Genomic DNA, 12,128 nt, shown 5'->3' with positions numbered 1-12,128 from the left:
TAACTGCAAACTGAATAAAAATTCTCCCCCATCCCTACCCCTAGTACTACCTACCCATTCTTCTAAACTAGAAATCAGACCTTTCCTAATCTGGAAATTATAGGTGCATTATTACCTTCTGGGGAGAATGGGGTTTGTAGTTTCCTCTGGCTTCTAATTCAGTTCAGGAGGCAGAAGGAACAACAGATCCCATGCTCCCCAGCATGAAATGACAGTGAGAGCTATCATGTCCCCAGTGAGCCCTCTCTGCCACCATTCACTGACCCCCCCCCTTTGTCTCAAGGGTAAGAGTTTTGAGCTTGGGAAAGATGGAGAAGTGGTGGACGGGACATTCATCCTCTTTTCTCCCTAATTCTCCTTATGAATACTTTAAAAAGACTTCACAGGGTTTTTCTGAGCACTCACAAGGAAAGCTTGCAGAAACTGAGATAAGCTAAGGAGAGTTCACTCCTCATTAGCTATTTATGCAAATGAAGTGTCAAAACTGCCCAATCAGGACTGCAAGCTTTAATACAAGAATTAAAAAGGATAGCGGTTATTTAAATTACTGCACTTTGGAGCAAGCTCCCTTTGGTTCTCCAAAAAGTAATTTTGTTCAGACCAAGAAAACTTTGTGGATTCTATTTCCTGCCAAATGTTTCTGCAGAGGTACTACGGCAGTGAAAAAGCACTATTGATAATTGTGAACAAGGTGCCGTGTGCATCTTTGGACTGGTGGGTTTAAAAATCTCATTGGGCAACTTACGATAGTTGGGGGGAAAGAATTATAGCACTGTCACTTTTACTTGTTTCTTTAAGACATCTTAGAGAAACGCAGCACTCCCTGTTTCACAAGTTAAGAAAATAAAGATTAGCAATGAGGAGAAGATTGTTTGCTTCAAGACAAGTCCCAATAAGAAACTGTCACCTTCAGTCAAGATCCTCAGAAAAAGCATGATTACTGCGGCACAGCAATATGTGATTAGTTGATTAAGCAGTAAAAAGCCAGACAGTTAATCGATTAAAAGATCTTTATCTAGTTGCTGGCCGTTGTTTAAACATAAAAGTGCAGCTTAAATTTGGTCTTATTATAAAACTACTCAGAGCTACAAAGGAAGGATCACTTTCAACTTTCTTTCACGACATTCATGTTTTGAAGGCCTCGTTTCTCACAATACCTTTTTGTGGCACGCCAGCTTCTTTCACAACACCAAAAAATGAATGACAGCCCATTTTATTTAAAACACACAGACAACCCCCCCTCCTCAAAATGTCTCGTTTCAACCTAGTTCAGTTATAGATGATTTAGACTGCCATCCTATGGGCTTACGTGAGACTGTGTTCCATTGAAACCAACCAACTTAAACCAGTTTTAAATCAGTTTGTCGTGGCTTTTCTTGAGCAGTCAAGGAAATGGTAGTTTTGTGAGGGTGCTAAACAGAAGTGCATCCTCTTCCTTAAAGGATTAAAAAAAAAACAAAAAAAATCCATTTCAACATAATGTCAACATGCCCTTGTTTAAATCTAAAGCCTTCATCTCTAAGTCACAACCCCACCCACCCATCTGTCCCCTGGAGATGATAATACAAATATACTGAGTAGAATCCAGTGTATGGCATGCCCAACTGGATTCTATCTGAAGCCCAAGATAGCAATTTGCAACAGCCCTGGTTTAACCAAGGATGAGCCAGGGCCAGCTTAACCTGGATCTAGGCCCCAAACTGAATTTGGGTGTTGAATTTGGGTTTTAAACATGTGGCCAGGAGCAGAAGAGGGGGAGAGAAGGAGACACACAGAGACTTGACTGGTAGCGCTTTAAGTAACTTGTAGTAGATTGAAAAAGGTCTCTGAATCCCAGTTGTTTAGCAATACTGTCAAGATAAAGCTTTATTTGTTTTCCAAATCAGACTGGTGGCAGGAAGGAAACTTACGAGCGTTCACCACCAAAACCAGCACAATCGCTTTTGTGACTTTTGTGATTTGTCCCCACAAAACACCCCATCACAGTTTCTTCCTATATATTCACAGGGCCTTTGCTGCACGATACCAAATGTAACAATTCGCTGATAAATGTATCTATGTACTGGCTCACTGGGAAAACTTCAGAAATTCATATGGACATGTGAGCTCAGCTACTCAGCAGCCCCTCTGCCTGAGTGATAATTCCTGGCATCCTGATACCTGAGTGCCAGACAGGTAGCCATTCCAGAAATAACAAACCCAGATGAAGACAAAAGGGTGTGATTAACTTGGCTGGGAAACAGGGAAATGTAAATATCTCTTTTGTTACACTTGATGGGTGTTTGGTGGAGGGCAAGGAGAACCATGGGGCAGGGTCCAGGATGCTCAGATTACTGCCACCAGACCTCCCCTTTCATGATGCAACTGTGATGTTACCGTGATGTAGTTTGGGGGGGGGGTGTAACATGGGGATTAGCAGCTAATAAAAGTTTGGGGGCTCTTTTGTTCAGGACTTCCATCTTGTCCCACCTTGTGGCAGGTGGGAGTCCTGTCACGACAGTGTTCAATAAAGACCAAGTCCACTGGCTGCTGTTTTGCTCCGGTATTCCTGGCTGGTGTCCTTGTTTTTTGTCCAAGGGCGCCCTTAGACACCTCCGTTAACAAGATGAAAATAAGGTGTGGATTTGGGGTGTACTGAGTTAGCCCTCATCCTACAAACTCCTGTATAGAGGATATGCCCAGAGGTGTCTTGTTCCTTAATTCTGGCATGCCCGCACCCTTACCCCAAACATCTGAGTCACTATATTGCAACTGCCTGTGGTTGATGGATCTTGTAAACAACAACCACAACATGGATCCCACAGGATTGAAGTCTACCTAGCCCTGCTTCAGACGACCTTGTCAGGATTACTGACATAATGCAAGTGAATCGAGCCCTTAGGAAAAGTGCCATATAAATTCAGGAATTGCTTGTGGTACCAGATTTTTAACAAGTTGCTGCTGATTGGCATTAATGCAATGGCAGAACTGGGACACAGTCCCCCTGGTACTTTGAAAGGAAGCGGCTCCTACAAAATGGAGACATGGAGAAGCAAAATGGCATTTCATGGCAACCTCTTTCCCCCTTACCTCCCATGAGGAAGAGAAGTCCTGCCACATACTGCATAAGGCCTCGATCCCAGCAGCAGCCCAGCACCCCGATAATCCATCCGAAGAGGATGATGGCCACAGCCATGCCCATGAAGCCTGCTGTCATTCTGCGCAAGTCTGCAACATGAAAAAGAGACATCTTGTTAATAGCGCTCATGGTTTGTCTCATTGCTGTTAAGGGAACTAAAGATCCCAGTCTCACTCTGAGCAGCTGCAACATACAAAAGTCAAGTGGCCCCCAACCCACCGGCGTACAGTTTTGCATAGAGATCGGTTGTTTGGTTGGTTTTAAAGAAGGAGAGATGCAAAATCTCTTCTTTTCAAGTTAGACAGAGTTCTTTTGCATACAGGAAGGGGGGGGGGATGAGGAGGGTATTTCTTATTTAGCACCACAGACAAAAGTTGATTACTTCTGCAAAAGAAAACCATTTGAGAGAGATAACTGACCACAAGAAAATGACTTTATCACTATCATTGCTTGCTCATATACCCCAAGTCTTTGAGCAGTGAAAATTCCAGGAGTGTAGAATGTACACATTTCCTTTGCAATGGAGGATACTGGAAACTGGCTGGAACTTTGCGATATATGATTTACTCACATGTTGAGCATAGGTGGAGGTTTTGCCTCTTAAAGCCACTCCAACACATGCTGCTTCCCTATCAGATTTTTAGGGTGGAATGAGGACGTCTTCAGATTGTTGCAGGGAGCTCTCTGTGACTGATGCTTTCAGTCCCACCCTAAGAAGCTAAAGGCTTGTACTTGTGGTTGCTGATTCCAGACAGACCTCACTTGCCCCCTGTCGTGTGTGTGTGTGTGTGTGTGTGTGTGTGTGTGTGTGTGTGTGTATTGGGGAGAATGAGTAATTTCCACCTATTGTATTTAAACAAATCTCTAAATAGTTTGCAATATAGGTTGCGGCATCTTGAATAAAAGGCATACGCCATGAGCAACACCCCCCCCCCCCCGGATTATTTCAGTATCCTATAAAATGCAATAAACAACTAAACTATGAACCGCCCTGAGACCTTGGGGCATAGGGCGGTATATAAATTCAATAAATAAAAATAATAAAATAAATAGACAGAGCATCCTTCTTAACATCAAAATAAAACACCACACATAAAAATCTCCTACCAAATCACAAGGGAAATTTCACATTGTAAAATATAGTAAGCTGCTAAACAAAATGCCCTCTGAACAACAGGAAATAAAATACATGACAACTGAAAAGCAACTAAAATGTATAAAAGCCAGTTTTTAAAACAACAACAACAATTTGATTGACAATTGCTCAAAAGAAAAACCAAGTCTTCTTGTAAGACTTCTTGGATCATCTCAGCTCCCAGTGAGACACATCATCTGGCTATTATAGGCTATCCATCTTTCGACAGGTCTTAAGAGGTATTTATTGCTCCATTTACAAAAAGATTGGGGGGTGGGGGTGGCAAGTAACAACATATTGCCTCCCTATGCCAAATGCTTTATTTATGAGTATTCATTTTAAATAAACAAATTAATGATCAGACATGCCAGAAAGAGAATCTTTCTGTTTGTTGCCATTTCCTGGCCTGACATAGCCGCTGCCGAGGGCAGTGCTTGCAAATGGCAGTGGTGTGAAAGAGGGGTTGTGAGCTGGTTGTCTGAATTGCTCTTACTTGTCGGATGCAATCTGGCCAGCCTTCCTCCCATGTCATAACAGCCCGCTCAGAAATGTCAGCACTGAGGATGAGTCTATTCAGAGCAATTCCTCCAATGGGAAATGAATGTGTATGTACAGCAGCGCAGCGCTGAATCAGCACCCTACAGCTATTTAGGAAGAAGGAGGTCAGTAACATGGCATTGCAGGACTTGGAGAAATCCCGTGGGCCTCTCAGCTGAGAAGTCCCAATAAAGTTTATTCAGCACTTCCTCTTTCCAGCTGAACACAGCAGTTCGAGTGGTGACTGGGGCAAGGAAAACAAGGAGACGCCCCATTAGGATGCAGAGTTAGAGCAGCTTCCCTTAGCTGTTTGAAGGTCTCCCCTCCATCACTAACCTGTGGCTTCTGCTCCCCTCATAATTTAATCCAGGGTTTCCCAGACATCTGAGTCCCTTGGCTCCTTGATGAGCTGTTGCCATAGACTCCAGACCAAATGAAATAAAGTCAAGAAATAACACCTGCCTCCTGCCTGGCGTTCCTAGGGAATTCTAAGAACCAAAACATCGGTGCAGTTTTGAAATCAGTGCTTAAAATCAGTGCAGTTTTGAAAAGTCCAGTCCGCCATCTTAATTCAAAATGGCATCGAGTTGTACCCAACCATAGATGTAAACCTTGATCTCACAAACCACTGTGTAGAATGCGGTTATGGTATCTTGAGAGTTGTCCAAATGCATAGCTAGTCTTCTACCCACTTTGGAGCTCCTCAGGGGCAGCTCCCCACATTGGTGCATCAGAAGAGCACATCCTCTACAAGCAGATGTATCCTAGTGTATCCAGATTACAAATCAGATAGCAGCCAATGTGAGAGAGCACTCTGCCTGAGGACAAGTGGGAGGTGGAAATCCTTGCCAGCCTACTATAAATCATCTCATTCTGCCCAATTCAGCTAGTCGGTACATTTGGAAGTATGAGTGAGCATGGTAGGCACCAGCCACAAAATGGTTGCCAGGGGGAGCCTGTTCCCTAACACAAAATGGCCACCATATTGTGCGTGGCATAATACAACATGGCTGCCACGGGGTGTGGCATAATGGCTTCCAAGTTTAAAAGAGTAGAAAAAGGGATAAGACCATAAAATTGCTTGGGCACCTCCCAAACAGAAACTGAGCAGGAGGAGCAAACAGTCTTTTATGCACTGAAGATTTTTGAAGAGATGCCTACTGAGACCATTCCTGGGCACCGTAGGAGGTATTGGTGGGCAAACTGGCACCCATGGGTGCCACATTGGTCAGCCATGAGCTAGTGATTGATCCGTAGATCTCAATTCACATTCTTCCCTCACTTTGCCCTACATCTATACCCACTTAAACCTCTCTGCTTGCCAGAAACAGCCCAAGACATTTTGCTGCCTGAGGCCAAGGCCAAGATTGCACCTTCCTCACCATATGATATACAGAAGCAGACTGGACTAGCAGATGGGTCTTACTTTGGCACAGCTGATGGGATGGCATCCTCTATTATACCTGAGGCCAGCCAGGGGTGACACAGGGCAGACGCTCTGTCTTCCAACATCTTGCTGCCACTGCCAGGCCCCTCAGGATTTGCCTCCAAGGCAGCCACCTCCCTCTGCCTAATGGTACGGCCTGCGCTGTGGAGTTGCCTTTAATCAAGGGAAGGTTCGGCAAGCCTGTGTGAGCAAATATTCTCTTATCTCCCTCCTACCAGAACATTATGCTGCATCAACCTCAAAATAATCATATAGAGCTTTAGGAACAGCTATTTTTGATGAATGGGCTGTTAAGGAACAAGCTAGAGATTGAAGGATGAGATCTCTGTGTTATCAGCCCCTCAGGTCTCTGCTCGGGCCTCCTGCAAACTCTGGCATTAAACACTTTAATTTAGGCATTTCCAAAGGTACATTCTTATTTTAATTTGTGTGTGCGTGTGAAGACCATTTAATACAGGGCCGGTTGCCAGTGGGAGTACAAGGAAAGAAGGGCCAGCATAGAAATATATTAACTACAGCAAGGAAGTGATCTTTCTCACAAAGATCTTTTTTATTATTATTTTCAAGTTTACTCTTCTATTAACATTTAAATTGAAAGCCCCTGCTTCCAAGCTCCATGCACGAAATCTGCATTTAAATCGATGCCATTTAAAAGTGAGAAGAAATGTATAGCAGTGTGAAATGCATCTCCATTTGCTTTGTCCTGCAAATGATTGAATGTATTTTTCTTCAAAAAGAGAGAGAGTGATGAAATTAGAAGTGTATTAAAATCGACATGGAAAAGAGAAGAGCGACACAGGAAATTACACAATTGGCAAGAGTTTTAAGCTGCAGTCCTGTTCACATTAACTAGGGTTGCCATGTGTCCAGACATATTCGGAATACTGTAGCTGGAAGCAGTGCCCTGGAGGAAACCAGCAAAATATATGGGGAAATCTGGACGTATGGCAAGCCATACTGGCAGTGTCATTTTTGCCATTTTTTAAAAAATAGCTGAAAAATGGCACTTTTTGAAATATGGCAACCCTACATGAACTGCAATCCTAAACATATGGGCTATTTTTTGAGCATTCATCCTGATTTGTTTGCAGGGATATCAGATTACATCAGCTACACAATGACCATTAATTTGGGTTGTTGTTGTTTGCAGGTAGGCTAAATGATGTTGCATCAAAGCAAGTGTATCTCCCCTTTACTTTCCTTATTGCAGATGAGTCCGGTATTTTGGGGAACGGCTGTGCAAGAACGTCTTATCAACTATAACTGTGCAACCTGAATTTTCCAATATGGACTGAATTCCACGCAAAAATAGCAACCATCTATGAACAGCCCTATCTCCCAGGTAAGTGAGGTAAGACAGCCTTAGTTCCACTGAACTCTATGGAACTTATGAGTTATGAGTAAACATGCATAGGATTGCACTATCTGGGGAGGCTATAAAGAAAGGAACATTATTCAGTAAATGGCAGTAAAAGATTGAAATCTTTGGCTTCTCTGTGGTTGCCCCAACTACAGAATGACCTTCCAAGGGAGATACATTTGGAACCTACTCTGTATTTTTCTTGGCACCAGGTTAAGACTTTCTTTCTTTTCCCAGGCATTTTAGATTATGCTATTTTGAGCCGCTCGGATGGTTTCATTCCTCTTAACACAACTGCATTGTTGGTCTGGGTTTGCAATGTTTTTGTAATTTTAAACTTCTCGGTATACTGCTGCCCCGAAATCCATTTTGCGATGAAGGGTGATTTATACATTTTCAATCGATAAATCCATAAATCAAGAGAACGAGCCGTTGGCTTCAATATTTGGGCACTTTCCCTCTGGCCTGTGCCCGCGGCAATAAGCATTGTTCTTTGTTGAAAAAAACATTATTGCTTTATTGCTGTTGGGAAAGCGTCACAGCTCAACAGTAGCACTAATGCTTTACGTGCAGGAAATTATCTCCGGTTAAGTGGATCAGAGAGGTGATGAGAAAGGCCTCTGCCCGAAACTCCAGAGAACTGCTGCAAGTCAGAGTAGTGGACTAAATGAATAGTTGCTCTGACCTGGCAAAAAGCTGCTTCATATCTATCTACAACCTACCTGTTGTGAAGAACAAAGGGAAGCAATCCTAACCCTCAAACGGAGGTGGCGGTGATAGGGAATGGCATACCCTCCAATGTGACATTATGGGAAACTGAGATGCCACCTTCCAGGGCTGCACTTCTGTATGAGTCACGTGATCTGCCTGAGATCACTGTCTCCCAAAAGTGCTTTTGGGGGGCATGGTGCCCAAGAAACACACATTTTGGGACACTGTGTGAAATTGCAGCCCCCCCCCCAAAAAAAACTGGCTGCCATGCTCTCATGAGGAAAAATGGGATGTGCCCCCCATTTTCCTGGGACAGTTCTGAGGTTTGAAATGGGCAGAGGTGTCCCTGCTTGTGGTGGGCTCCATGCCATGAAAGCCTCTCTTGTGCCCACCAAAAGGCATAGGCTGTTGGGGAGCTGCTACTGATTGTGTTCCTACCAGTGGTAGCTGGAACAAGACTCCCAAATGGTATACTTTGGGAGCAGAATATGGGAGGAGCAGGGCTGCCCAAGGATCTTAAGTTGGCCCATTGATGGTTGGGTGGGCACATGCTAGGACCCTATGCATTGCCAGCCTAGAGCTGGGGAGAGAAGGAGCAGGAGAGAGAGAGAGCACCTCTCCATCTTCTGATCTGGCAACAGCCATCCAGCCATTGGATGCGTTGATGACTCAGTCACTCAGATTCTCCCCAGGGCTGAGTGGCCCTGGATTCAGATTCCCTTGCCTGCTAGGTCCTGCCTGCTATGAGCACAAATCCTTTAGTTTATAAAGTAGTGGGGAGAGGGGACTTTCATACATTGATAAAAAAGGTAAAGGTACCCCTGCCCGTACAGGCCAGTCTTGACAGACTCTAGGGTTGTGCGCCCATCTCACTTAAGAGGCCGGGGGCCAGCGCTGTCCAGAGACACTTCCGGGTCACGTGGCCAGCGTGACATCGCTGCTCTGGCGAGCCAGAGCCGCACACGGAAACGCCGTTTACCTTCCCGCTAGTAAGCGGTCCCTATTTATCTACTTGCACCCGAGAGTGCTTTCGAACTGCTAGGTTGGCAGGCGCTGGGACAGAGCAACAAGAGCGCACCCCGCCGTGGGGATTCGAACCGCCAACCTTTCGATCGGCAAGCCCTAGGCGCTGAGGCTTTAACCCACAGCGCCACCCGCATCCCTTCATACATTGATACCAATAAGGTATTTCAAGAAGTAAAAATCTGGAAATGTAAGTTGTTGACCTTTTCGGAGGGTAAATCGCCCAAAAAGTTGTTGAGCTTTTCTGGGTGAATTCCCAAACAACACACACACACACACACACACACACACACACACTTCCTTGTTCTGTTGGCAAAAACCTGGACATTTTGCCAATTTTTTGAAATCCTCACCTCCACCGCCCGTCCCGGACGCTAATTTCACTGTTGAAATCCCAGGCATGTCCAGGAAATTATAGACGTATGGCAATCCTACAATATGGTTCCTGCAAAGTATATATATGAAAAACACAAATGCAGCAACATGCAATTGCCCATTTTGAAATGCAAAAATAAAAATGGACAGATGGATTTTTTAAATGGACCTGGCCCTCACAAAACTAAGGCGTCATTGCTGGCACACACATACAATCCTCAAGAGCTTCTTTAACTCTCTTTTAGATAGCATCCCTATAGCGGGAGGCAGTGGAAGACAGGAGTGCCTGGCGTGCTCTGGTCCATGGGGTCACGAAGAGTCGGACACGACTAAACGACTAAACTACAACAACAGATAGCATCCCTAATGAATGATCATTCAGCCTCTTTTCTGATACTTGTAGCCTAATCAGGATTGAGGAAGACTATGAGAGCCGAGGTTTCAAATACACACAAACCCTAGTCTGCATACACAACTATACATTTAAAGCACACAACATCCGCCAAAGAATCCTGAGAACTGTAGTTTAAGGGTGCTGGGAACTGCGGCTCTTTGAGGGGTAATCTACAGCTCCCAGGTTGCTTGGGAGAACTAATGTGCTTTAAATAGATGGTATGAACACACCCCTGGTCTCATGAAACTCACAAGAAGGAGAAAGGTGTCTGTATTAACAGGCAAGGCTTGTTTCTGGACTGAATTGTCCTCCATCTCATGTGCGTCTCCTGGCATTTGACACTTTCTTGCCTGCTTGACTGAACACCTGATCTGCCTGCCATTTCTCCACCAGTGACACAAACCTGCACACATCTATATTTTCATTTTCCCCCTCCTCACACCTGGCTTAAAAAAAAAAGAGAGAGAGAAGGTGAAATGGAGGGGTTTCTGACCACTTTCGAAGGGGATCATTCCCCACTTATTTTCTTGGAATTCTTCTGCAGAATCTCCTGCTGGTTTTTGTTTCGGACAGCATAATTAAGTGACTCTGATGGGGGGGGGGGCAACCACACAGGGTTAACCAAAGGCCACCTGTCTGCCTGGTGTTTGCTCTAATTCTGCCACACAAGAGATTCCATCTCCACTGAAGGAACCCCTGGGGGAAATCCAATCATTAATTGTCTTCGTCTTCCCCCACCCCCACCTTATTTTCCATTCCTATAGAGCAGGAAAAGGGATACACACATTTTGTCCCCGAGCAGTGAATTAACCAGGAGCCTCAATGGCCTTGGCTGCCATTTCGGAAAATAAAGGGGGTTGGGGGGTTGGGAATAGGATGCCCCAGGGGAACAAGTAATGGGCTCTGGTGTCTCCCACCTCTAGGTCAGTGCTTAGAATGTAGGTCAGATTGAATGCTGCAAGCTGACAGCAATACATTTGGTGGCCTTTACCTCCGGGTTCACTGTCGAGCTCTTAATTGAACAAGAGTCTCCATCAGACTTGGGCAGGCTCCGCAGGGACAAAAGCACACAAGATTAACTCTTGGGTAACCTTAGAGCAGATCAAGTTGCAGAGGTGCAGTCATGTGATGCCAGCATGCTATGGCTTTCCCCGTTCCTTGCCTGTTTGGGGGTTCAATTCAATTTATTAGTTCTCACTTTGAAAGTCCTCCATGGGTTGAGACCGGGGTACTGATTTTATTTAGTATGGGTGGTGGGTCTCAACTTTGCTTGAGTCAGACCCACTGCAATTAACAGACCTAACTTAGTCATTCTTGTCCATTTCAGTGGGTGGATGTCATTTTTAGGGTAGAGCGACCGGTTCGGACGCACAGGGCCAGGCTGACCCAAAGGACTGCCTTTCTTTACAAGTACCTATTCAGATCAGTAGCAGGCAGAGTGGTGAGGCAAATGCACTCACCTGACCTCCTGACAACTGAGTCACTGCTCCTTACAGGGAAGGGGGGAGAGAGGTAATGGGGAGGTCATTGCTGTGCAGACAAGCCGGTGGAGCAAATCAGGCACTCCTGCTGGTGCATTTGGACTGACCTCCCCACTGCTTTGTCCCTCTCCCTCTGCTTCTTGGTTGGGAGCAGTTACTCAGCTGTCTGGAGGTGAGGGAAACGCCACTGTCCCACCACACTGTCCACTACCGCAGAAGATCTATATTGCAGATCATTTTCGAAGAGCCCCAGCTAGATAAGGTAACAGCATGTGGTCACTGGGAACAAAAGCCTTTTCAATGGTGGCACACCAGTTCTTGAATGCTCTGCCCAGTGAGGTTTGTCTGACACCTACTTTAAGGTGATTTTAGTGCCTAGAAAAATATATTCTCATTCCCCCCCCCCCCGAGATTTGAATCTGTTTTCACTTCCGTCCGATGTTTTATTGCCACCAGGTGATTTGGGTTGCTTCCACATGAAGCGTATCTTGAGCAATCCTCCTGGTTCCGTTTTCATACCATTTGCAGAAAGGTTATACGGCATTTG

The 12,128-nt window shown here is 45.0% G+C and overlaps 1 protein-coding gene across 1 annotated transcript in view; it reads right to left on the bottom strand.

Moving 5' to 3' along the window:
* Positions 1 to 12,128, bottom strand: part of TMEM178B (transmembrane protein 178B) — a 263,560-nt gene that overhangs the window by 33,458 nt on the left and 217,974 nt on the right. The window contains exon 3 of the mRNA XM_083401548.1: positions 3,070 to 3,207. Within this exon, the coding sequence (XP_083257674.1) occupies positions 3,070 to 3,207 (138 nt within the window). The remainder of the gene's footprint in view (positions 1 to 3,069; positions 3,208 to 12,128) is intronic.

This window comes from Podarcis tiliguerta, assembly GCF_965153285.1.
Source record: "Podarcis tiliguerta genome assembly, chromosome: 10".
Taxonomy (NCBI): Eukaryota; Metazoa; Chordata; class Lepidosauria; order Squamata; family Lacertidae; genus Podarcis; species Podarcis tiliguerta.
Note: the sequence above shows the minus strand (reverse complement) of the source record. Positions and strands in the feature narration are given on the sequence as shown.